Below are 27,551 nucleotides of genomic sequence, written 5' to 3' on the forward strand. Positions count from 1 at the left end.
TCTCTTTCTACTCACTTCCCACAGCAAAGGGACAACAGCCTCCAGGTTACTCCTCCCAGGTGAAACTGGTACCCCAAGTGCAGAGCCCAACATTTCACACTCAGCCTTGTGCTCTGGCATTTCCCTCACCCCTACACAGTGCACACAGTTATTCCCAGATAACCAGCCCCTGGCACCCATGTGTGCATCTCGCATCTGTCCTCAAGATCAGGATTTTCTGGCAGCTCTTCCTCAGAAATTACCCCAGGGGCTGTATTCTCCCTGACCTTTGCATGGAAACAGAAGACCCTTGGCAAAAGCAGTGGGTTTGATTTAGTTTCTGACATGTAAAAGCATCCTTACACTTAAAGCATTCCTAGGTGTAGGTTTAGACACTAAACATGATGTACACGTGTACATGTACACAGGTCAGCACTCACACAGGGTACAAGATCAGCACAGGTATTAGCTAACAAAAGGCTATTTAAAAATTAAATGTAATATTTCAAGACATTAATCTTAAATGCACATTGTAAGGAAACTTAAAAGGCCTGGGGAAGATGAAGACCTTTGAAACAAATCTCTCAGAGTGAAGGGGCGGCTGCTCTGCAGCCAAGGCCTGGCTGAGGGACTCAGCAGCCTCTCAGTGAGAGGTGAGTGACAAATGCCACCCTAACTGGGGCTCCAAGCCCATCCTTGGGACTTAGTTCTGTTCTAAGTGCAGGGCTGCTGCTGCCTGTGATTTCTTTCAGGGGCCTCAAAAAGCTTTAAGATTCTATCACAGCCTGACATTTAATCCATTTCCTACAAACCCAAACACCATTTTGCATTCTAATGAGTGTCGCTGTGCACAGAGCAGGAGCTGCTCTCTGTACAAGGATGAGTCACTGCCTGGTAAGACTTCATTAGGATGTGCTATTTAAACAAACCCTGCACGGGAGCTGCTCTTCAGCACCTCTCCCCTCTCCCGGGGCCCCAGAGAACCTGCTGCCCTCGAAGGAGGTGGCTCAAGCTCTGTGAGGGACTGCAGCCCCTTGGGTGAGGGTGCAACACAAAGTCACAGCTGGAAAAACAAGTTCTCAAGGCTTGACTTGCACACAACAGACTGTCCTGTACCTGCTGGGTGTGTCTGCTTAACGACATTATAACTTCATCAACACTCAGCCTCCTGCATCCCAAACCCCTTCCAAGCCCCAAATCCTCACTGGTGGAGGCTCAGCCTGGAAGAATTGGGCCCAGTCTCTTTTATGCTCATGAATGCGATGTGGCTTCAACTTCAGCTTTGATGAGAACACCCCAAAACTCCAGAAATAAAACTGTCAGCAGAATATACCTACCAGAGTTTTAACAAGTGATATTTTAATTTGTTTGGAAACGCAAGAAGGTTTAGGAAGAGAAAGAAAAGTTAAGCGGGAAGCTGCTGAAGCACAGGTGTTAAAAACATGCACATTTTAAAAAGAGAGCTCGAGTTTTGGTGTGGTGACATGACACAGGATAAAGAGTTCAGCAGACACACTGGTTAACATGCCAAACATCTATAACAAATCACTGTGGCCTAGCTTTGTTTATTGGGAATCACTTTAGTAACCTGAAGTCACAAATAAGCAGTAAATAACAAAAACTACAGATAAACACAGGTTACACATGCAAATTCCTGTTCACATCTCACATGTGCAGGTACATTAAGAGCACAGTTCTAAAGAGTCTTGACAAAACCAGGTTTTAACAAAAAAATGGTGTTAAAATGCAAGTATGAAAACTTCCATGTGTAGAATATAAAGATACCTTTGTCCCTTTCAGGACTCCAATGCTGCTTTTGATATACCAGAGATGTACGACAGCGACGAGATTCAAGTAAAAGCAGGAAGAGCTCGAGGAAATAATACTGGTCAGAGAATGGGCATTTACTTCTCACTAAAAATACACGGAATAGCTGAATAGGAAAGTCTAGCAAGAGCTTAGGAAAAAAAAATCACAAAGTTGTAAAGCTGACTAATCACTAATTTTCCTATTTGCTATAGATAACAGCAGTGACATTAAAAGAAACTCCAATTCAACATTTAAAAATGCAACTTACATTTAAAGACTTTTCCAAAGTGAAATGCAATGACAGCCTTACACTAAAAATCAAATAGCTGCTAGGCTCAGACCAAAATACGGAATGTTCTAGATAAAATAAAAATACAGTGTTACTTTTCATTTTTTATTCAGAATGGAATTGAGAGACAGTTTCTGAAGCTTGAAAGTAGTAAGTTTCATTTAAACGCAGTTTTCTTCTCATAGATGAGCCTTCCACAAGGGTGCAAGGTTTTTTTCTCTGTAATAGCTTGAAGTGTCAAACGAAAAGTTGTTGCCATTCTCACATTAAGAACAAATCGTTGTCATTAACTTAACTGCATATGCTTTTTGCTACAACATTTAACACATGAACAGACCTATAATGCCTACTGTATCTCACTAAAACAAAAAAGAATACAGTAATTCCATCTACTACTTGTACTGCTTTTAAAAAAGATTAACATTAAAAACAAAGCCACGTTTTTCTTACATCCTTCCTTCTTTTTAAGCTTCTTTCTTTTGCCTGTAGTCTTCCGCCATTTTATCCAGAATTTTCTGTTGAAAGAAAGCAGTTACATTTGGGATATATTTAAAGAGTTTCTCACGGGCACAACATAAAGAACAGAATCATAAGTCCAATTTCCAAGTTTAAAATCTGTGAACATTAATTGCAATTGCAAAGGTCATAACTAACCAGGCTGGCACTTCTGCCTGCCCTGGAGTGGAGCTCTCCTTCCAAGCCAAGGGAATTCCTTCCCCTTGTGCCACTTACCTGAGTAGAATATGCCCTCTACAGAGGCAGGGACACAACATCTCCCCTCCCTGGAGAAGGGTTAATTTGGAAGTTCGATTAATTTGTTATCATTTTGATGACATTTGGTAGCAACATCAATTCACCTATTTAATTTATCCCGCTCTCCAAGAAAAGGAAACTCCCAGCTCCAGAAGAGCCACTGTGAAACAGAAGCTGCATTCCCCCCCCCCCCCTCCCCAATTCCAAACCCCACCATTGTCCCACAGTCACCCACGAGCAGTTCACTAATCATTTCTACCATGGAAAAAGCAAAGCAAGTCATGTTTCATTACAGTAATACAGTTCACAAATCGGCATTATTTCCCCCCTTCCCTTTTTACATCAAGGCTTTAATGTCCCATAAGCAGGTACCTCAATGGAAAAAAAAAGAAAAAAACACTATGGTGATGGATGAGGTGGGTTTTCTTCCTACAAGATCCTGCGTGGGAACTGATTTTCTGATCTACTCCTTCACAGTGTTGTTTGTCTGGTGACAATTTTTGTGCTATGTGCCTTCCTGGGCCCTCTGTTTGTTTAGGGTTCCCTGTTACTGCAAGAAGACAAGTGTTTGGAGCCTGAGGTGCCACATTCTCCTCCTCTGTCAAGCCCCTGGGTTTTGCTTTCAGCTCAGGGAACAACCAACTGCTACAAAATGCATTAATGTGACACTGCAGGACCATCAGAATTCCTTTGGGATTGCCCTTTCCTGGAGGTGATGTTTGCAGCTCACAGTATGAGGTTACAGCAGCAGCACTGTCACTCATGCCATGCAATCATGTGATACCTCATCCAGTTAGAAAATGTAAAAAATGCTCACAAAATCAGAAGTTGCAAAGGTTTTTGTCTTTTTAAACATATAAAAACTTAATCTTAAGCTTTGCTGACTGGTTAAAAACACTCTCTAAGGGACAACTGGAAGGGATCTGGGCCATCTGTATTTACTCTGCATCGCTACTTCTAAGCCTGGCCTTATTCCAATTGGAATTCCCTCTTTAATCCAAATTTACAAGATAAAAAAAAATGCTGGAGCCCCTCTTTAAACTGTATATTCTGCATATTATTTTCACAAGATGAAGTTTTGGAGAGGTCTACCTAGAGTTAAAAGTTATAGAGTAAGCCAATTTCCACTGCCTGAAGGGTATTTTTATTCTCAGTCCAGTCTCGTTGAGCTCTATTCCCCAGAAAGAATCAAGCCATTTAAAATGAACAAGTTTTTGCCTTACCTTCAACTTTTGATAATGAGGAAGGCTGCTGCAATGGGTCTTTTTTGCAACATCTTCATTTGTGTAGAACAGGGAACACAATTTGCAATAAAACCCTGTTTTGGGTACCACATAATTCACACCTAGAGGAGTAAACACCACAAAATAAACTAAGAGATCTACTCTACATCATTTCTTTTAATGTCATATGTCATTTCAGCTAAATCTTAAAACCATAATTCACTTTACATTAAAAGCTGCTTTATCTTTAAAAGTCTCTGGTTTAGTTTAGTCAAGCAGGGGCCTAGTAGCGCAGGCTTTTTTTTTTTATTTAAAAAGCAACCTTTCAGATTAAGGGCCCATTTTATTGGTTCCTTCAAAAGAACTCACAATGTTTTGTGATCAGTTTTGGAGTATTTAACATGACTGAACTATTACCACTGTTGTGCTTTGTGCTAGCAATTGAATTTGTGTTGCTAGAAGATACCTCTTTCAATTTCTGCCTAAGGAAAGTGTTATGAAAAACGGTATGAAAATAAGGAAAAGAGAAAGAAAATACTCGGTTTAGGGCAGGAGTGAAGAAAGGGGAGGAGGGGGAAGCCCTAAAATGAAAGGCTATGGGGCAATGTATTGCCAAAAATAAAAGTCAGATGAAATGAGAAATGCTACTGCAATGCACAGAGACATTTTGGAGAAGAAATGGAAACAGCCTTACCAACAGGAATGTTTGGCTGGTATGGCCCAATCCTAAACTCATCTGGGACAAGAGGTTTCTCTTGGACACTCTTTGTTTCCTGCTCGCCCTGGGGGTCTGTGTTTTCCTGGGAATTTTTCTCAGTATCCTGTGCTGTCGCAGCATCAGAACCTTCAACGCTCTCAGCCTTGGCGTTCTCTTCGCTTTTAGTTCCGTTTTCTAATGTTTCGTTCTCCTGCTCCGGCTCCTCAATCTTGTCCACCTTGATCTCTGCCAGGCTGTCCTCGTTCTTGCCCGCAGCCTTCACTGCCAGGCCCGACTTGCGGAGCTTCTGGTGGTCCAAGTCCTCCTCGTCGCCCACCTCGTCCAGGGTGACGAAGCCCTCCATGCTCCGCGGGAAGCCGCCCACATAGCGCTGTGGGGAGAACGGGGCCTCGCGTCAGCTCAGGCTGCAGTGCTCCCCTCAAACTCTCCTAAGCTTCAGAACAGAAATATCTTCTCCAAACTCCTCCTCCAAGACCTACCTCGCTCACTCAAACTGTTACTCAAGGATGCAGAGGTTTATCCAGATCTTTTTGGACCCCACTGCCCCAGAATCAAGGATTCCATTTCAGAATGATTATTTTTTTTTGCATCAGGAGTGGCCACTGTTTCACCATAGCAACATGATTTCAACTTAAGAACAGAGACAAAAACCACTTAAATTTCTTAAGCTGAAAGTTCTTTTAACATGAGTACCTTAAGTGAAAGTCATTTTGGAGCGCACAAATTTTGTTTCTATTTGAGAGTCCCGTAAGATCCTTGAATTCATGCCTGACTAGCAGGTAAAACCTTACCAGAACTATTCTGTCCCTGCTAATGGTATGAAAGTTCATTAAAAATAATTAAAAGCTCTTTTCAGCCAGTAGAAAGCTTAGAGCATCCACATATAAAGAACCACCAAAACACAAACAAAACCAAACAAAAACCAACCCAAACCCCACCAACCACCCAAACTGTGAAGGCCTCTTAAAATCCAGGTTTCATTAGAAGAGGGACTGTCTAAATCCTGAATTTTTAGAAGTGTTTCTGCCGATACAGAGATACCACTATTCCACATACTTAACAGCAACTGCGAGGACTGAAACAGCACTAGCTTTGTGAATGCAGGTCTTCAAGGAATGAAGTTTGGGTCTGAGGCAGTTTATCACAGCCAATGCCCACATGCTAATAAGGAGCACTAAGAAAACCAGGAAATGCCATTTGCCTCGCCAGTATCCATCTCAGCACCATTAACCAGGCTCCTGACAAGGATCCCCCAAAACTGAGATCCATGCACATCTCATTCATTAATTAGGAACATGCCTGACTTTCTTGCAAAACAACATTCCAAGTCAACAAATTACTAAAACTTTGCACACTACTCCATGGAAGTGAGTATGATTAACAAAGCAGGTAGGACATAAAACCTACAAGAGTGTGGGATCATGTGGTGAGAAAAAGGGAATTCACAGCAAGTACCCTGTGACTGGAAACACCTTGAAACCAATTGTTTTCTTTCTCCAGTGGGAAAGGGGCCCTGGCTAACTGCAGACGGCCCTGCCTGTCTCTCAGTGTAAGGTGTAGCTGTACATACAACTCTGTCCAAACCCAGATTAGCCTCAAGTCCCCAGTACATTACTTTAACACATCATTTCTGGGCTCAAGGGTAACTACAGCCAGTTCTCTGAGAAACTGCTGGGGAGAACACAGTTCCTAGCTAAGTATTAGTCAAAAAAGGGGTGAAGAGAAAAGCAAGCAAATCCCCAGCAAGCAACAAGGGTAGAAGCCCACAAGTCAAAGGCTTCTGTCAAAACAGAACCAGGGATTTCTAACTGAGTCCGTGTGCAAGTTACATCCAGTGAGACCTTCCATTTCCTTCACAGGAGCATTTAACACCTGTTCCTCTCCAGAAAGGTGGTTTAAAGACCCAAAGAGGGGGCTCTGCAACAGAATGTATATGGTGTGCTCCCTAAGTTAGACTGGGCTTCCCCCACTCAGTACCTCGCAGTATGAATTACCTTTTTAAGCTTTTTCTTGGCTGCTGGAGTGGCCGCAACATTCCCCTCAGTTTTTACAGTTGCATCATCAGGGGTGTCCTTTTTTTCCTCAGTAGCCACATCAGCTAAATTGGCAACATCTGCATCCTCTCCTGCTGAGCTGCCACTTTCTAACAGTGCTGCTGCCTCCTCCTCATCCACCAGCAGCTCATCTTCAGACTCCAGAAGTAAACTGGGCTCGTCTTGCTCTGCCTGTTCCCCACTTTTGGCACCTGAAGGCTCAGCAGCATCCTCCTGTTTCTCCTCTTTCGCTTTTTCTTCTGCATTGCCACTTTCAGGTTTCTGAGCAGCTTCTGTTTTGGACTTCTTATCACTGGGAGAATCTTTGCTGTCTGGGGAATATGTTCTCTTTCTGTAAAGAACAAAGAACATTGTTGCTTGTAAACCTGGAGAGAATCCAGAAATTACTAAAGAAAAAGATCGTATTTCTTTAGACAAGCCTGGAAACTATGTGTTTCAGCTCAGAAAATGGAAGGCTGAGGGAAACCCTGAAGGACACCATTCTTCAGACATACAAAAGGTTGCTCCAAGGAGAAATTATCCTTACAAGACAGGACAACTGCTCGTGGGTTTAAATTGCAGGAAGGAAAGGCTAATTAGGGACTGCAAAGGATTTCCTGAGGAGCCTGAAGAGGCTGTGAAATCTCCATCGATAGAGGAAGAGGGTGGGTAGCGTATCATGAACAGTTCATCTCTGGGCACAACAACAACCGTTCGATCTCAAAGCCTGCCTGACTCTTTTGTATTGTTTCTATACTCTGAATAAGGTATTTTCATATTTCTTTTAAACATCGTTATGCTTTAACAATAGGAAATTACCTGGTTTTATCCTTTTTCAGCAGTTCAACTCCTTTGTTTGGAATCTAAAATAAAATTTAAAAAAATCTGTGAGTCACAGCAGAGAATGACTTGCACAACTGTTGCAGCATTAATTCAGACCAGAATCCAATCCAGCCAAGTGCTTGCAGTTACATTAACCCCAGGGACTCTACCCATGCCACCCACCAGCTGATCAGTAAACTCTTATTTTTTTTCAGACAGGACCTGACCAACCTAGAAATCCCCTGCCTTTATTCACACTAATTACCAGTTATTTGATACAAAACAAATGGGATATCCTGCTCCAGAAAATTCACATACAATTCCTGGTTTGTTTATGAACCAAGAGCATGTAGTGCAGACACTGGCACAGATCAGTCCTAATCTGTACTTTTCTCCCTATCATTAGTGGGACACTTTTAGCAGACTCCCACCACTTCACCTGTTTATGAATTATTGGACAGGAAATGTCACTTGCAGGCAGTAACAAGGAAATCTATTCCATTTGCCACTAAGTGTTCAATATGCTGCATTACCCGTTAGTGCAATACTAAGATTTCTTCATGCTCCACAACAAAGCTGATTTTTCTAGGAGACAGCCTGACAATTCAGATTTCTCCTGCTTTTATTACCACAAAACTTTAATATTATCACAGAATATTCTGGAGTTGGAAGGCACCCATAAGGATCATCAAGTCCAGCTCTTCAGTGAATGGCCCACACAGGGGTTGAACCCACAACCCTGGCATTATCAGCACCATGCTCTGACCAACTGAGCTCATCTCAGTTTTCTACCTACTGTCCCAGTGTGATCAAGAAAAACTTACAATTGCATGAATATTACCCTGGTGCTATGTAAAAACCCTCCTTCAGTCAACCCTTCCCTCCTTTAAATGAGCTGCACAGGCAGAGGTGCCATTCTGATAAAAGTTTCCACAAACCTTCTTCATTTTCAGAGGAAGAAAAATAAAGGAACCCACTTGACAGAATGTTCTAAATGGAGTAATCTTAATTAAAATCTACATAATTTACTCTAAAATCTGGATTATAGTAGGTGTTTGGGTTTTGTTTAATCTGAAAGCAATATCCTTTAACTGGTTCTAGGCCTCATAACATCACACTCATGGCAAGTAACTGCACTTGAGGAGCCAGAAAATATTAGAGCCAACTGTTCATTTTACAAGTAACACCGAGTTTTCTGGAAGAAACGGCTGTCATCTACTTCCCTGTTAATTTCTCTGTTTTCATTTTACCTCTGAATCACGAGTTCTTTTAGTCAGAGTTCGGATTAAAAGGCAGACGAGGCCAGGTTGTTCTTCGGACTTAGATGTTTATTATTTCTTATCTAGAGCACAGCTGCACAGTGTGCCTCCAAGTTAACAAGGTGGAAAGTGGCTGTGAGTTCTAACTTTCAAGGCCTTTTAAAGTCCAAATCACCCAATTATAAAACACTGAGTAATATGTTTTTATTTAGAATCCAATAACTATCTATTCATGACCCGCAGTGTGCGTTTTTTGACCCAATACCAGAACAGCCAGATTTGTGAAGGAGAAAAGATGAAGGACAAATCCATACCCCAAATCCTCCATATTGTTACACACATATATAATTATATCCCAGAAACCTAAATTCTCTAAACCCAGGGTTCCAGTATCTCCCTCTCTTGTTTAAGCCATGAGCACTGCTTTAGCTGCTTTTGTTAAACCACTGTCTGACACACTGAAGTAGACAAGATACAAGTACCACGATGACTACAACAACAATCAAAACATCTTCAATTAAAAAAGTAAAAACACTCCCTACCCTTAACACCAGCTTCTTGTACTTTTCAGATAAATCCACTTTCACACATCTGCCTTGGAACCAAAGTGCTTTGTTGGCACAGTGCTCAACCATGGCCAAAGCATCTTCTCTGGTCTCCATCTCGATAAAGGCCTGAAAAGATTACAACACACATGAAAAGGGACTCTGAAACACACAACACTTTTTCAGGCAAAGCTATTTAACTTAAAACACAGCACTTCCAAATACTGAAACAAAATGATGAGGTTTAATTACATCCATCCTCTCCAAACACTTTAACATTTACCCAAGTGCTCTGCAAACCTCAGCTTTTTAATTCAGTAACATCTGTCCCAGAGACAGCTCTGAAATTAAGCAAGCATTTAAATAATCTGTCAAAAAAGTCTCCACTACCTAAAATATTATTTAAATAAAAACATATCAGGGCAATGAAACTCTTATTTAGTGCTTATGTACCTGGGAATTTCAGGGGAGATGTGAAACTACCCCAGTATTTTATTTTTGTTTTTGAGAGAAGCCTGAAACAGAAAGGCAGCAACTGCTGCTCCTCCAGCTTTGTGAGGAGATCCTCCTGGGAACAAGCCTATGGCACACTAAGGTTGCTGAATGAGCTTTAAACAAACACATCTGGGTTAGAGTATCCTTGCCAAAAAACTGAAAGCTGTTTCAGCAGCCAACTTGTAAAGCAAGGGATTTTGTTTTTCCAGTGAAATAAGGTCAGGGAGGACTTCCTAGGGGTCATGCAATAGTCTAGTAATTTTTCACTTTTCAAGTGTAGCATTAGGGGATTCAGGCACCCATCTCTTTGAAAAAGCAGTGGAACTTCCTATTTAACTCACGGGAGCAATGAACTGGGACAGTAAAGCTTAAAAAAACTAGAGCTAAATAGTTTAAACTCCTGTCTATTTATAGAAATCACGGCCATGCACATCCAAAGCATTTTACTATACACATGCAATGGCCTGTCTTCAAACGTTTCTTTTCCAAGCTAGAGAGCCACAGCAGGACTGCTTTTCTTTAAAGAATGAAAAATAAAGGTTAAATAAAAGAAACATATAACAGTGGAATATATTTGTTAATGTTTCGTAGGTAGTGGCTTTTCACCCTAAGACTCCAAGAAATCTGCATAATCAAATAATTAAGCCTCCATGCTAAAATACCTTTTTCCAGCTGAGGCCTGTTCCTGTTTTTAAAGCAGCACATATTCCAGGGACACTTCACAGGAAGCTCCATAACAACCCCCCACCTAGACAGACCCTGGGTCATTTCCAAACATCTGCCTCAGCAAAAAGTCTACACACGTCCCAGCTGAAGGTGTGTAATGCCTTCATTCAGTTAAAACTCCCTTCAAAGCCTCCCCCAGGCGTGTTCCCCTGCAGTTACCTGGCTTTTCATTCTCATGAGGATGTAGTTCTTAATCTTCCCGTAGGGCTCAGCCAGTTTGAGCACGGCGTTGTCAGAGTATCCTGAGTGGGGTAAGTTGCTCAGGTGGATCACACGACCAAGTTCTGGTTTTGGTGGCTCGGTCTTTTGGTCAGGTTTACCCTCGGGTTTCTAAGATAAAAAGGGAATGACATTTTTTCAAGACCTATATATAAAATATACGTGGGTGACTATCCCTTGATTAATTTGATGCAACTGAAAAGTACAGAAATTAAGAATAACTTAAACGCAGCAGCCTCATAGCCCTGACTGCCCCAGATTAAAATAAGGCAGTGCTAAAAATAGCAGAAGTGTTTTACCTTTATTCTCTTGTATTTCTGTGACAAGTGGACTCTGACTGGTTTACCAAACACCAGGGCAGGTGTTGTTGAGTAATACTCAACTGCAGCCTGGGCATCTTCAGTGGTTGACATTTCAATAAATGCCTGAAATCATACAAAACCAAATTACATGCTGCTCCTTCGGGAAGCTAATTTTGTTTCAAAATTTCAAGCTCTTCCATTCTGTCTTTTAAAAACAACTGCATCAGAAATGAAAACTGCTTTCTGATTGCAACATGAACTGACTTGCAGAACTCGGCATGAATTTCAGATACTTTCCTGAGGTGCACAAACAGAATTATTTTGTTTGTTTACATTCCACCTAGATTTGGATTCAGAACATTCAACTGCTTCCTGCTTTTTCACTTCTATGGTATTGCCTTTTTCTACACTTCAAAATAAGACACACTATATAATACAAACTAAGACCAAGTAAGTTTTTAGACAGTTTTAGAATAAGAGCAGAATGTGGTGGTGTTGAGAAAGCAATGAACAACCAACAAGGAGGAGATTTTTCAATATTTAAGTGAAAATGCAGTAGTGCAACATTTCTGGAAACACACTCCTCCCTTCCCACACGACCCTGATGACAAAAGTCCCATCTCAACTTAGTAGCTGAGCAAGTCCTTTTACAAGAACAAAGCCCACCAGAGACATCAGCCAACCCCACCAGCAGTGCCCTGGGAACCAACCTTACCTCATTGATTTTGTTTAGAATCAGGTGATTTGTAATTATCCCAAAGGGTTCAACGAGCTGAAGCAGCTGATACCTCAAGTTCTTTCCCCTCTGGAAATCCATGATGTGCACAACTCTGCTTGTTTCCTGTTGAAGACAAAGCACATGTACACAGCATGAAAAACCCCTGTACCAGCAAACCTAGAAAGCTGGAAATGCTCTGCTCTAATGGTTTAACTTTTTCTATTTAAAAAAAATTATTATATCTATCTTCACTAGTGACCAAAACAAGATGCATACAAGAGAGGCACAGAATTTCTAGGGATTTCCAGAGGAAGATGCCTGTCATGCCAAAGTTGCCTTTCCATAAGTTCATGACCCAGAGCTTCATCATAAAGAGAAATGTCTAAAGAAGTTCTGTACAGTTTTGGAATAAGTATTTTTTAGAGTACTCAATACCACAAACCCCCAGTCTCATGCCAAAGCTTCAGTACTTCCACACAAATTCTAAAATCTCCCTTCTAAAGACAATCAATTCATTAACAAAACAAACAAACCCCACACCTTAAGAAAGCACAGAAAAATTACACAACAAAAATGTGCATTAAAAAAAGAATTTTAATACTAACCACTCTGCCCTTCTGCATGTGTCTGGGTCCTTGCATATTTCCATTTCCAGCTCCTTTAAAAAATTTAAAGAATGAACAAGCTTAGTTCAACCTGTAAGACTGGGATTAACATGTCTCATCAGGAGTTCTTAAAAGATATGTCACTTGTAATACCAAACCAGAATGAGATCAAGTTCTAAAAACTAATCATTTCATTGCAGTCTAAAAAGGCTTTTAATTTATTTCAGAGCTCTTGTAACTTGCTATTCCAATTTATTTCTCAAATTCACTTGAAATAAGGGGGAAAACCACTTAGGACAATGAATTCTTACAAGTTTCACCCACCAAGTTTCCACCAACATGTAGCTACTTGGAAGACAGATAAAAAACCTCCTAGACAGGAAAAAAACCCAAGTGCTAAACACGTCTAGATTAATCTCAGTTAAAAATCACCAGCCGTACGGAGTTGGCAGCTGGCAGAAATGAGAAGTGTGGAAGTCAGTACCAGTGTTTAGTCCCTCCCTGGCCAAAGTATTTCAGTTCTACTGCTCAGAAAAGCATTTTGCTTTGTTGTTTTAAAACACTGGTAACATATTAAAACAAGAGTAAAAAAAACCAAAAATAAACGTGGAAAGAAGTTAAGCGTGGTAAAGGTAGGTGCCTGTTGATGTTACCTCTGGGCCCAACAGGAGGTCCTCCAAGGTGGAATGGAGGTGGTGGTGGTCCCAAAATTCCCGGTGCAGGGTTTGTAGACTGCTGCAACATAAAAGGATCACCCCTAGAAAGAGGAGAAAACACACTGTCATTTTAAACCAAAAAACTGTGAAGCTTTCATTCACAAAACACCCTAATTTCTGCAGAGCTTCTATGCAGACAACTTAGGCTACTTTTACTCTGCCCTTCAGCTAGAAAACAGAGGGAGGAATCCATCTGAACCAAAGGTGGTGTGCTGTTTCACATAAAATGTTAGGAATGTCCTCTGCTTCAAATAAACAATTATAAATACTTCAAAATTAATTACTACTTACATTCCATGTCCTGAATCACTGTCAGGATTCCATTCTGGGTATCTTAAAAGAAACAAAATTAAAAGAAAATATAAGAAAAATGCAATGTCCTCTACCTGTGTGTAACACTTCTCACCCAAGCAGTGATACCTGTAGGTGTAACACAGCTGCAGCAAAGGCAACACTCCAGGCCACTGCCAGAGCCATGAACAGCACTGACAAAATGCTGCTCTTCAGGACAAACTCCCTAGTGTTTGCAGAACTGCTGGTTTTACAACAAAAATGTCCAAGTTGGTATCAGTAACTGCAGTTACAACAGATTCTCAGCTGCTGAGATCCAGCTGTTACATATACACCAGTAGGATTCCAAAGCTATGAACTAGGATTCCTTTTTGTCCTGAAGATGCTCCAAGTTGTTTTTATTCCCTACAAGGCACGGTATGTTTTCTAAACCTGCTTTGTGCAACGTAACAGTTACTTAAACTCAGGGAACACCCTGAGCTGGAAGGGACCCACAAGGATCATCCAGTCCAACTCCTGGCCCTGCACAGGACCCCCAACAATCCCAGCCTGTGCCTGAGTGCCGTCCCAGCGCTCCATGAGCTGTGGCAGGGCTGGTGCTGTGCCCAGGCTGAGCCCTCCTCCCCAGTTACTGTACTTCCAGTTCATACATTTCGAGCAGCAGCTGACAGCGGCGGCTGTGAGTCGCTCCATTGATGTGATGGTTCCACTCCTGCAGCAAAGTAAACAAGTCACAATTAGCAGCCACACATCAAGTCCTTTCTGCAGAGTCATGGCCTACAGGCAGTTATCTTCTCTTCTAAGCTGGAGTTTTGCAGATCCATAGATAATGGCATCTGTTTGTGGTGCTTTGAAGAGACACTGCCACTGGACCTACCTCTTCCCTCCTAACCTGAGTGAAAAGGCGTCTGAGGGGAACAGGGCTCGCTCCTGCCTCAGAGTGCAAAGCTCCCTGGAAAACTACAGCCCAGGCACAGAGTGCCATGGCAGCCTTTGGAACCGAAGGCTGAGTGTTTGCTTGTCTTCAGGCATTTCAGAATTTCCTCCACTCTCTGCTTCATTCCTCAGACTTCTAGAGGCTAATATGAAGTAAACACTCCAATTTTTAGAACCGTAAAGAGGCCAAGAAATTGCACGGAATTCAGAAAGGAAAGACTAAAAGAAAGTGCATAGCTAGGACAAACTACAAGTAAACAGGTGAAATATAACATATATGACCACTCAAGGGGAATTACCAAGGAAAAAAGTAGATCTAAATCAAGATGGTACAAAGGAGAAATAATGAAATTAAACCAAATCAGCTATATGAAACTTGTCCTGGTTCTGGTTTTAGCACTAGAAAGGAATGAGGGATTTCTACTTTTTCTCTGCAGACTGTTTTAACTACAAAGGGAGTTATTTACTTTAGTGCCTGATCTCTGCATCTTTACATTCTTACAAGTAAGAGCACAAGCCTGTGCTTTACTCCCATTTGTGAAGTGACAGAATGTCTGGAGTTTCCCTGCTGCACATCTGGGAGCCACAGCCTGACCTTCACACTGCTGCTCCTCAGGGAGGAAAGGGACCAGCAGAGATAAACAGGGGGGAGAGTAACTCAAGAACCTTGGGGCTGAAGGTTTTTTCTTATCAGCCATGTTTTCAACTATGAACACAAAGTGCAGTGACAACTGCTTTATGTGGCTCTTCTTAAATGTCTATTTCTGCTCAGCACCCACCAAGGATTTTTTCCTAATTCCTTATATCTCTCCACATTTTGGTCTCTGCCACACTGCAGCCATCCTTCTGGGTACAATGAGACATTCCCAAGGCTCACTGTAGCATTCTCATATGTTAAATGCCTACCCTGCACTTCCCACAATGGAGAAAAACCTGGATTTAAGGTCTCTCATAAAGTACTACAATATTACTCCACGATGCTTCTGACAAGGAGCAAGATTAAATCATCCCCTTTATCAAGATGTAAAATGAGAGCACCACTTTTTCTTGTTAACTGCACAAGATGTAGGCTCTGCAACTATAAATAGGCTGCCAATTAGGATGAAAAATACCCACCAAAAAAAAAAAATCTACGAACCATTCAATATGAAGTTTCTTTAGTTCAACACTTTCTAACAAGTGTTAGCAGTACACTCTAGAAAAGTCCTTTAAACCCCAAACCCCTCTACATTTGGGTGCACAGTCAGTAAAGCCTCAGTGGCTGGTTCTGCCAGACATAACATGCTTTGAATCTGTCTGAACACAATTTAAAATTATTCTAAACTGGTGCAGAAGTTACCTGCAAACTACAGGCAAAGATTGGGAGATTTAATTCTCATTCAAATGGTTTTAAGTTGGCAAAAAAGGGGGATGTGACTTTTAACTTCAGATTTTTTTTCTCCCCCAGGGAACAACGGTAGCTCATCTACATTAACTTTTTATTACACAATTCTTAATCTGAATTCCCTTTGCTGCCTGCATCCATTTGGAAGTCTCCCTTCCCCAAGGTTTTGGGGCACCAGGTTATTTGTATTTACAGGAACTCATTAACACAAAGGCCCCAAGTTAAGCAAGAGAAAACCTGAACTGAGTTTCTGAAAACCCAGATTCCCCTTTGGCTCAGTCAATGCAAGCAAGAGGACATGCTGTTCCTCAGAAAATTAGGCCACACTCGAGCACCTAATTTTAGCCAGCCTTCTCTCAGGGCCACAGCCAGGCTCTCCCTCTGAGATGTACCAGGTTCAAGTGTTCAACCTCCAAATTCATCTGCTCGGGTTGCATCAGCCTTTGTCTCTGGCAGGAAAACAATCCCTCCACATCTAACACCTCATTCCCTGATAAAGGGATCAGGATTGACAAAACGCCTGAGTATTGGGGCACAATTTACTCCACAGACAGAAAATAAACTCGGTCCTAAAATATATACACATCAAATTAAAGAAGCAATTAAGAACATCACTAAAATAAAAAGAACCAAGAAGACTAATCTGCCAATTTAAGTTACACTAAGGATGTTTAACACCTTGCTTCCATTTAAAATACACACACGGCTTGATCAAACACTTAAAAAAATCTCTGATATTTTTATTTGGAGGTGGGGAAAATGAGATTTCTTTTTTACTACAGTAATAAATTTACATAGTCCCAGCTATGAAAAGCATTCCCTTTCTGCTTTCCATAAATTTCGGCTCAAATCACATTACTTTAAAAGTTATGTTTTACTTGATTTGATTTTGTGGGAGACACAAAATAAAGAATTCTGTAATGGTTGGGTATGCAAAGCAGAGGAAAGAAGGAGAGAAAGAGAAAAATTCTTGTGGTGACATGGTTTCTGAAATTAGAAACAGAGCCTCAACTTGGGTCATAAGAACCAGACGATCTAATCACAAATATTTTATAATGTACTAGCAGTTTTAAAGTCAAAGCATATTCCTAAAAAAAAAAAAAAAAAAGTTTTACATGTTACAGAAGAGGTCAGCCACTTAGGTTATATGCTGTTAAAAGAATTTGGTATTTCTCATACCTGGAAAGGTATTTCCATGTGGATATCCTTTCATTAGATCTGCACTCCAAAGCACACTAAGAGCCTTTAAAATAAAGAGCTAAAAAGACCCCTACTTACAGGATTACTGGTTGTCATCTTCAAGGGCCTCAGAAGTTAATGTTCTCAATCTAACCAACTGAAGTCCTTTTACAGAACTGAGCATGGCAGCTAAACTGTTAACACTTAAAACTTTTGTGAAAATAAATGTCAAATACAGGAGACAAGAAACCTGGATTACTGTATTTTATATAAAAAGTAATTAAAGCAACACAAGTTCATAAACTGTCAGATCAGGTGGAGCCATACTGCGTGTGCTCTAGAAGTGGTTTGATCCTTTCCTTGCAGGGACAGAATCATTCTTGTGTTTCAAAAAGATCAGATGTACAGAACAGCACTTTTTGAGAGGTAACTGTAAAGAAATGGTTAGTAACAGCAATTCCACATTGTATCAATTTTACAGTAATAGCATGTATTACGCTTTCAGTTGAAGGCCTTCAAGCTAATTAGCCACTAATTGTGACAAGAGGGGCACTGTATTAGCCAATTAGCCAATTAAATTGCCTAGTATACTGGAAAACAGCAAGATGAGTACATTGGAAAAGCTGAAAGTGAGAAGGCTCTGAAAATACCATCTGAATCAACAGGCCATTTTGAGTAACCTGCTTCCTTTGCAGAGCTGCACTAGTCATGGATAACTTAAGAGGGAAGTCTCAGCATCACCGAACACACCCGAAGATCCACTCTACTTGTGAGCCAAGTAAAGAACACTACTAGGAACACAGAGCAGGATACTGCAACAGCAGACTGATTGCTCGGAGAGTCTACAGGGATAGATGCAACATGTGACAATAAAAAGTGAGTCTGAAGTGTTCTAAGAAAGTTGTGAAAAAAGGAGAAAAATGACGACAAATTTCAGCCATAGTATGAGATAGAGTGTTAAAGTGAAATTAAAAAGGCAAGAATGAGCTAATCTAAAACGTGGTTTTTACTTTTGCAAATAAGTTCCAGGGCTCTACATTAACTCTTTCCCTCTGGACAGGGAAAAAGCAGAACTGTGCAAGAATGCATCTTAACTACATATAAATCAGCAATCAAGACAGATGTGGAGGAGAGCTGAAACTAGGTTCCGGAATGGCACAGTAGATACACTGCAAAAAAACCCCAAACCAACAAAAAAATACCAAAACCCACCCCAAAACTGCTTGAATGCCAGATGTTTGTGGTTAAGAGAACATGTAGATGTAAAATATAAACAAGATATCCCAGTAGATGATAGCTGTTTGACTTGAAGTTAAGCAGTCTGGGCAAATAAAATACATTAATGTAAAGCCCTGGTTTACAATGTTTGTCAATAATTACCTTGCAAATAAACCAAGTGACTTTTTCACTCTCAAACCAACTTTCAGATCATTTCAAAAGCAACCAGGCCATAGAAATAATTAAAGAAAGAGGTAAAAACAGAACAGATACTACAACGTAAAGGAAAATAGAAGTATCTGGTGCATAACTCACCTTATTAGAATGAACTGGCATATCACATATAGAGCACAGATGGGGATAACCCTTCGGTAAGAATCCATGGAAGTCTTCAATATTGCTATTTGGAGGAGCACCTCTCTTTTTCTCAAAGAGAGATCTCTCGGGACCAGGACCACGACCCATTCTGTCATACTCACTGTCAAATTTATGATAGTTATGCGAAGTCTCACCATAAAAAGATTCATCCCTACACCTTTCTCCATCTCTCAATCTGTCATCTTCATAATCCATTCTGTCATAATAACCAGATTCTTGAGAACGACTTCCATGGTCATAGTCAACCACTGGGTTGAGACTAGGACCACGATCATCAAAGCTATCTCTTCTAAAATGCCTTTTTTCTTCCCAATCATCCCTAGGTACTCTGTATGGTGGTTCCCGTGTGGATGATCTGCCATCTCTACCATAACCTTCTTCAGCTCTCCTCCTTTTAAGTTGTAGAAGGATCTGAGGCAAGTTTTCAGGAGTGATCTTGTCCTCGGGATAGCGACTCAGTTCATCTAAGTCTCTAGCAGACAGACCAAAGCTGGCCAAAATGTTTGTGGCCTGGTCTGCATCTCCACGGTGCTGAGAAGACAAAGGGAGCGGACCTCTACTTCCAATGTTAAATATAGACTGCAAATTATGGGAAGAGGTACTACCAGAAGACAGTGCACTATGAGATCCTTGTTGGTTCAATGAAGAACTCATTCCAAGATTCATTAAGCTAGCAAGGCGTGCAGTACCCTGGTTCATCCTTCCAAGAGATGCTGGCATATTTAAAGACTGGGTAGCAGCAGCAAGAAGGCCTATTCCTGCAGAGAGGTCACGCCCATGACCTTGTGAATCCCTACTCAGAGATGACTGCTGGAATGACTTGGACATTGTAGAACTAGAGCTTGTCTACTTTATGGATCAAAAAATATTCTTTTTTTTTTTTTAGTTTTTTTTTAAGATGGCTGCAAAGAGAGCTCACACTAGAAAGCTAGGCAAACTTCACTTCAAAAACGGTAACGCCAAGAAAGAGGATCAATAATGACTGCAGATCTTCTTCAAGCTGAGAAACACCAGACAATTCTGTAGAAAAACAAGCAGTTTTAGTCATAAATCCCTTTAAACAGATGCAGTTTTAAACTTATGCATCATGTTGATCTAAAAAACATTAAAGATCTCAATCTTACAAGGCTTTTATCACATAACAGATTCAAGAGGTACCCAGAACCTACATATATTATTGCAGATAAAAATACAGTAGTGTTTCCTATACATACTACTCTTCTTCCACAAAAAGCTACTTTCACACTGAAGAAAAGTGAATTTCAGAAGTTTGGGATGTCTGAGAGCATCTATAAAGTTTACTGACATGTAAGCCTTGATCTCTGGTTAATGGCTTTGTTCATACCCTACATTACTGTGCTGTGTCTGTGAGAAGAACACAAAAAACTTAGGCCCACAGAATCCAAGATGACTTTGGCATATAACACATATTTGAAAATGAAACCTGTACCACCACAGAACAGGACGAAAGGAAGTTAAAAGTAACTGAAGTTTGGGCAAAAAGTTTCTGCTATAAGATCTGTAAATGAGACCAAACATAATTTTCAATCTTTATGCAGTAAAATTCCAATTACTGATGTGAAGACAGATGTGAACAAGAAAAACAAGTTTTACATTTTGCAGGAAGTAAACAAGACCTCTTGTTCCAATTGCAGTTACACTGCTAACAGCATTTCGGAAGGGATTCTTTACTCTGTTACACGGCAGCTGTGACATTAGCCTGTACTCTCAGACCTCAAACTAAACAAGGTCAGGCTTAGTGCTGGGATGGGAGACCCAAGGAAAATCCTGCTCCTGCAGGAAGAGAAACCAGTGAGTCAGGAGATGGCACAACATCCCAGCAGCCCTGTCTCATACCAGCACTGCCTGGCTGGGGCTGGCACTGATACCATGACCACTTGTGGGAGTTAAAGATCCTAAAACACTGCTCACAAGAGAGACGTGACTCTTTGGTGTCCCACTAAAATACTAACCTAGCAGTCAAATATTTGGTTCAACTGCATTTACATGAAATTTAAACTAAACAGCGTATCAATATCCACAGCATGCTGCAATGAATATATTTCATAAAATGTTCTTTTAGTGCAGAGCAGAAATAAACTGTAATACTTCACCCCATCCTCCTCCAGCCTTGGGACAGATACACAAAGTTTAAAGCAATGCAACACATGTGAAAATACTCTAGCAGGAATAATCTGTTCTTGGGTCGCCAACGCCTCAAAGCCCTTTCCAACGTCGGCAGAGCAGTTCTGCTTCTCCAGCACTGCCACTGAGGAGCACATCAAACACAGAACCACTTGGAAAAGAAACAGGCACAGACTGCACAGCTGCAAACGAAGTCAGCTCCCAAGAGAACAGGTTCATTTGGGGAGGAATGGAAAGGACAAAATGAAAGCAAGGACTTTTCCTTGAAGAGACCAGATCTGCAGAAGGCAATGGCTCTTGTACTGGAAACAGAAGGAAAAAGTCAAGGTTAGGAATAGGTCTCTATCCCCACTGCCTGCTCAATCCACAGCCTGTCCCAACAGTGCACCAAGCTGAATAGCACTTGGGTTTTCTTTCTCAGTAGCAGCACGTTACAAAATTAGCATTTATGTAAAAAATTAATGGATTCCCTGAAAAATACACAAAATACACATAACTCACGCAACTCTACCTTTGCAAAGTAACTCCTTTATACAATTTGCTACGTACTTTGTTATCAGTGCATCTAAACTCATTTCAGCTACATTTTTAAGATTCACATATGCTGGAGTCATTTAAAGGAAGCTTAACTGTGTGACATTTGTTAAGAATAAGAGATTGAGAAACATGGGGATAAAAATAAGTTTGAAAGTTCTGAGGCAGAAGACAGAAAAACACTGTAGAAAGCTTCAGAGGAAAACAGTAACACAAGAACACAGGAGAAGCATACCAGGCAAATTCTAAGGGAGATGTCCCAGAGAAAGGAGCCACACTGGAGGACACCTGAACAGAAAGCATTGAAAAACTGTATTGTAAAAATCAAGACTCTTTTGAGTTCAAACAGAGAGGAACTCTAATATTCACCTGGGTACCATGCTTTTATCTTGCATTCATTCAGTATTCTTCAAAGCACTTTTATGGCAATTTTACAAGTTAATCCTTACTCCATTTTTACACCTAAATTTCCTCCTAGTTCATTCACACACTTTCAGAATGGTTTGAAGCTGAACTTACTGGGTTCTTCATGAAATCAAGTATTCCAGAGGGCCTTCTGAGCCTGACCCTGCAGCGATTCCACAGACACCCCTGCGGTCAGGACAGGCTCACTGCGTCCTGCTCTTAGTGCAAGGACCCACACTATTCAAGCTTCCACTAAATCAGGAAAGTTCTCCACTTTTCAGGAACACCCTTTCTCTTTGAACAAACGGTCCCTAATCCTCTTGTCACAGCTGTCAGCTGGCAGTTCATTGTGTGCTGCTCTGGAGGGATTAGCAGGGTTTAACAAACCCCATGGCACCCCGGCCCGGCAGGACCAGAGCTACAGGGACCCGATGGTGCCATGCTGAGAACCCACACCAGAGCCTTTCCAGAACCACACCAGGCTCCTGCAGCTGCACATATCCAGGGAAGGGGCAAAGGGAAAAATAAAAACAGGAAAGATGGGAGAAAAGGCAAGACAAAGACACAGAGAGAGACAATCTTATGGAAAAGCATGAAGTGGGACAGCAAGACAAGTGTATGATGAAGACACAGCACAAATTGGCAGTTGGTGCTAAGTCAGGAAATGCCCCACACTCAATCAGGTACTTGAGCATTTAAATAAACAAGTTTGAATATCCTCAAAAAACCACTTTTATCACACCACTCATCTTGCAATGGCTGCTGCACTCCACTCCTAACCAACCCCATCCTTTAAGACCCGATGAAGACAATGGAACGAGGTGGGGGAAGAACTCTACCATCACACCAGAGGATGTTTAACTTCCACATGGTCAGGTTTAACAAGATCCTAAGGCAGCACTTCCCGTGCTGATTGCTCCGGAGAGGTTCCACGGCAGTATCTGACAGAGACAGGTTCCTATGGAGCAGGGCCAACTTTTGAGAGAGGGTGCCATCAACTGAGTCACAGCAACAAGACGGGTAGGACTGAACAGAGCTGCCTCGAGAGCCAGACACGAGTTAGTTGAAGGTGTTATGCTAATTGTTCTCCATGTAATTTCAGCTACACTGGGAACAGACAGGCTTTCAGATACACCTTTTTTTAAGATCTGTGGACAGAAATTTGGCCATATTAAGATTTGAAAATATATAATATAAAGCAATCTTGAAATAAGTTGAAAGTCAAAATGCTATTAGATTTCCAGACAAATGCAGACAATGAAAACAATTTTTATCTACAAGTTGCAAAAGAGTTTTCTATAAAGGCAGACAACAAAAATAAGGAATTTGAATCCTACACAGAGTACAATTATCAGAGCCCAATACAAGGCTGATTTTCAAACACTATAAAAGATTTTTCGTTTAGTGTAAAACTTAACATGTCTTTTCAATAAAGCTTACAGAACTCTTGCTCCAATATTATTTTGACCTGAGAACGGTTTAATTCAGTGAATTCTTGGAATATATTGATCATGCTGAACACAATAACCTCAGCTTGTCACCTTATACAGAACACCAATAGGCTGAAAATAAGTCCTCAGCTCCCTATTCCTTCTGCCACTCTCAGGGGGTTTTAACCTATGCACAGTTGTTGTAATTTTCATGTTAATCTTGTTCTTAGAACAACTCATCTTTTACCCATTCCTCTTCCACTATGTACAGAAAAAAGTCTTAAAAATGAAAAATAACTGTTTTCACTTTCTAGTCAGTTTCACTTTCACTTCAAAATACATTGAATTAAAACAAATAAATTCAGTTACAGTAAAAACATGAAGTTATCTACAAGCTGAAAAGGACACCCTCATTTTGTAAGAACACACTGTTTTTGCAGACTGTATATACCCTTGGGAAAAAAGTCTCATACAAGTTTTTGGAAGTCTGCCCTTTGGACAAAGGTCTTCCTTCTCCTCTCTTACACATCATACTTGGTGTGGCAATCCCTTCTGCCATGAAGAATTCTTATGCTTCTTGGCAAAACTGGCTCCAGCACATCATGGCAAAAAGGGTTATTGAGGGAAGAGATCTGGAATTTCGACAGGCAGCCCCCCATGCTGCTCTGAGAATTAATGGTAGTAAAAACAAGAACTTGCAAGGAAATTAGAAGCAGATGTTATCTAGTTGCTGAATGACCAAGTAAATGGATTTCACATCTAAGAGATTAACTTTTGGACAATACAGAAAAGGCCACTGTCTTTCCAAAGGCAAAGGAGGAATTGTCCAGCAACCTTAGAGAAAATGCAGATTCTTGCTCATTTCAGGTCACAGTATTCAGAGTTGTTATTTAATATTGCTGTTTCACATGCAAGAAAAGCACTCATCTTATTCAAGCCATCTCAGAGGTCACGGCCTCAGAAACTTCAGGAGCACCTGGCACACTGGATGTACACTTTTTCTGGGTACAGATTAGCCAGTCTGTTTCAGGCACAACAACTGGAGGAGTTTCAGTTCTTAGGATTATGTTTAGCTTCATCCCAGGGACTTCCTTGATCAGAGGAGCACAAAATAATCTGAGAGCTGAAGTGACTGTAACAGAGGATTGCTTCAGAACAGAGAAGTGTGACATCTTAACAGGCATATTTACAAATGGGGAATTAAAATGACTGGTTTAGCAATCAAGAATCTTAAAAGAACTTACAGTTTTCAACATCTGAATGCAGAAAGGAACACTAAAAGAGACTGGTTTCCTATTTCTGCTCATTATATAATTTAATATATTCAACCAGCCCTCTTTTGTAAGAAGTGCACTTAAAAAGTGCATTTATTCCTTTACAGGAACAGAAGTGGGGGGAAAAAAATGCAAGGAACAGCAGAGAAAGAAGGCAAAACCCATGTATTTTTGGAAAGGGAAAGAAGTAACACCCAGAAACAACAGGTAACTGCTGTCACTGTGGTGACCATGCCACAAACACATGATCACCTCTATGGCTTCCAGCCATTCCTTTCTACTGTTTTCAATCCCACTCTGACACCTTCAGAGCCCCCACTCTCCAGTAAGATAGATACACACAGGTTCCTGCAGCTACAAAAAGCTCCATGGAGCCATTAACAGAGGGGCTCTGCCAAAACCAGAGTCTCCATGGAATGCTGTGGGATCTCAGCTGGAAGCTCTGGTAACACAACACGCACAACGAGGGTACAATCCTCCTCCATTCCCACCACATGTGGTGACCAACAGCCCCCCAGGCACCAAAATTTTGACTCCAACCACAGAACATATCACAATAATTTTATAAATAGGTCATAGAGAAAGTGATCCAAACCCAGACCAAATTTTGCCATTAAAAAAAAAAAAAGCCCAAAAAAAACAAACCAAAAACCCCACACAGAACAGTTCTGTGTTCTGATCTGGAAAACTCAATTTCTGCCTGTCTACTGGCATTTCCAGGGCTGGGATAAAATCCTGTTCTTTCCCAGCTGAATTCCTGCACGAGGCTGCAAGAAGTATTCTAGAGGCAGAGAAAAATCAAGGAACTGTTTCACTGGTTCACTGCTCAAAATAAAAACCCTTTTGTTGAAATTATGACTGCACAATATGGTACTTAAGCACTCACAAACTAAATTAGTTCAGAAATATCATGAAGTATTTGCTTTTGTTTTCAAGACTTGTTGACTCAGAGAGCTGATGAAGAAAGGAACCAGCACTGAGGCTACAACAAACCACTCATAAATTAACAAACTGAATGGAAATAATTTCGTTGCAGTTCTGCTTGCAAAAGCTTCTCCCCCAGATCTGCTGAGGCACCCAGAAGCCTATCGAGTACTACATTACAAAGTACCTTTGTATTCACCAAATCTCTCAGCAGACATGTGCAAGTCCTAGCAAAAGGCAGCACACAGCATTTCCCAATTTCTCACCCAATCAGTCCTGAATAAACCAGGTGGCTATAATATAACAGTTGTGTGGAACTTCAGTCTGCAGCCCCAAAGACCGACTCTTCTTCCCCCCTCTTTAACTGATTTTCAGTTTTTATCTTCAGGAATGTGGATATTCACATTTTAAGGACGCATTTAGAAATTTCTCTGGGTTTTTTTTCCCCACCATTTAGTTCCAAGATGTATGTAACATCAAGTGCACAATGCACAAGTACAAACACTGGCTTATCACCTCACAAGCACGTCCAAGGTCTGAGCGCCAGTATCCCCACTCAGAATTCAGTAACGAACCATTTTGGGAAGTTGTTTTTATAGAATTCAAGACAGAAGCTCACTAATTTCTTGGGAATACAATAAAAATGTTAGTACGTTCCAGTGTATTTTAAAAAAACAATTTATCATTTTAGCACATTGAAAACTTAAATATATTATTGTGTTTTTTATAAGTATGAAAAGATCAGATCACTGGATCAACAGATTCATTGTAAAGAAGTTACTGAAAATGCACCCTTTTCTTCTCCCCATGAAAACTACACAGACTGCTTTAAGAAACTTACGTTTTTGACCAGAGCTGCTCCCTACTTATCTGACTCCAGGAAGTCAGGACCACCTACAGTTCAAAACACCTTAAGAATTTAATGCTGAGTAAAAAGAATAAAGGTCCTTCAGCAGTTTGAACCACTATCAGATACTTTTTTCCCAAAGGTCTGCATCGTGGAAAGAAAAACAGCCACACACTTGGAATCTGAGGGATGGTTCAGCTTTCTTTCAACAGCATAAATGCCTCATTTATCATTTAACAAAGCAGTTTTTCAGGCTCCCAGACACTTCTTTTTAACTTCTGCTTGTTTTCAGAATAGGTGAACTTTGTATCTCGTTACTTTGACTCTGGAAGAAGAGTACGTACATTAAAAAAACTGAACATTATCAATCCATCACAGGAAGAAAAGCTGCCCCCGCAGCTGGATTTGTAACCACAGCCTGAATTATATGAAAGTGAAACTGAGTAGAAAGAGGAGTCAAACGGCTGGCTGCACTGTCAGGATTCTTGTTGCTCAATTCATTAACTCTTAACGCCAGATAAACATCAAAACCAGCAGTTTTTGACTCTAAGGGCCTTCAGAGAGTTAAGGAAGGAGGGAGGAACAACGCCGCCTGCGAGGCCGCGGCTGGGCCAGCAGCGCTGGCAGGGCGCTCGGGCAGCTCGAGGCTGCGGGAAGCGCAGCTGGAGCCGTGTCACGGCTGCAGTGCCGAGGGGCCGAGCAGGAGCCGCTGTCCCCGGCCCGGGGGGCGGCGGTGGGGAGGGGGAGTCGGGGCTTTGTTCGGGCCCGGCGCGCCCGCAGTACCGGCTGGCGGCGGGCGGGGGCGCCCCGGGGGCCGCGGCACCGGCCGGGCCGGGCCTGCGCGTGACCGCCGCGCGCCCGCCCGCCCGCGCCCCCGCCCGCTCCTGCCTCACCCCCCCCCCCTCACGGCGGAGCGGCCGCCGCCGGACCCCGAGATGGCGGCGGGCCGGGAGCGCGGCGCCGCTCCTACCTGCGGGCCGGCGGGGACCTCCCGCTCGGTGCGGCGCCAGCGGCGGGGGGAAGGGGACGGACGAACGGCGGGACTGAGGGAGGGAGAGAGGGACTGAGGCGGCTGCGCGAGCTCCGCGCGCGCCTCGCCGCGCTCGCGAGAGCACGCCCGCCCGCTGCCCGCCCGCTCACGTGCCCGGCGGCGGCCGCCCCTCTCGGCTCCGGTATCGCCGGTGAGTCCGCGCCGCTCCCACCGCTGGCCGGGACCGCCCGCCCCGCCCGCCGAGAGGGATGTGGGATGGGGACGGGGAGGAGGCGCCGCCGGCACGGCTCTCGCGAGAGGTGGGGGCCGCTCACCCTGCTCTCGCGAGAGCGCCGCTGCACCGCGCGCCGCCAGCCCGCCGCCCGCGCCCCGCTCATTGTCCGCGCTCCCGCGGGGCAGCATGG

The 27,551-nt window shown here is 42.0% G+C and overlaps 1 protein-coding gene across 3 annotated transcripts; it reads right to left on the bottom strand.

The window, feature by feature from the left end:
• Positions 1–1,309: 1,309 nt before the first annotated feature.
• On the bottom strand, positions 1,310–27,551 carry MATR3 (matrin 3). 3 transcript variants are annotated; one of them, XM_069028974.1, is made up of 15 exons: positions 27,462–27,551; positions 18,535–19,617; positions 14,153–14,214; positions 13,503–13,544; positions 13,149–13,252; positions 12,496–12,548; positions 11,888–12,013; positions 11,170–11,295; positions 10,811–10,981; positions 9,428–9,559; positions 7,624–7,667; positions 6,766–7,156; positions 4,748–5,141; positions 4,054–4,175; positions 1,310–2,592 (listed from the first exon to the last, which is right to left on the bottom strand). In XM_069028974.1, exons 2-15 carry the CDS (start codon positions 19,423–19,425, stop codon positions 2,542–2,544), a joined length of 2,709 nt encoding a protein of 902 aa, XP_068885075.1. In that variant the 5' UTR covers positions 19,426–19,617; positions 27,462–27,551; the 3' UTR covers positions 1,310–2,541. The 3 variants fall into 3 exon arrangements, with proteins under 3 accessions (XP_068885075.1, XP_068885074.1, XP_068885076.1); XM_069028973.1 differs by lacking the exon at positions 27,462–27,551 and adding an exon at positions 27,127–27,215; XM_069028975.1 differs by lacking the exon at positions 18,535–19,617 and having other exon boundaries at positions 27,462–27,539.

This window comes from Aphelocoma coerulescens, chromosome 13 (genome assembly GCF_041296385.1).
Source record: "Aphelocoma coerulescens isolate FSJ_1873_10779 chromosome 13, UR_Acoe_1.0, whole genome shotgun sequence".
Taxonomy (NCBI): domain Eukaryota; kingdom Metazoa; phylum Chordata; class Aves; order Passeriformes; family Corvidae; genus Aphelocoma; species Aphelocoma coerulescens.

Excerpts from the sequence above, each read along its gene's own strand:
- MATR3 (XM_069028974.1), bottom strand. The coding sequence starts at position 19,425 with ATGTCCAAGTCATTCCAGCAGTCATCTCTGAGTAGGGATTCACAAGGT. Across the intron at positions 13,545-14,152 it reads TGTCAGCTGCTGCTCGAAAT|ATACCCAGAATGGAATCCTG; the intron begins GTATGAACTGGA and ends GTTTCTTTTAAG. Across the intron at positions 5,142-6,765 it reads CCAAGAAAAAGCTTAAAAAG|CGCTATGTGGGCGGCTTCCC; the intron begins GTAATTCATACT and ends TTCTCCCCACAG.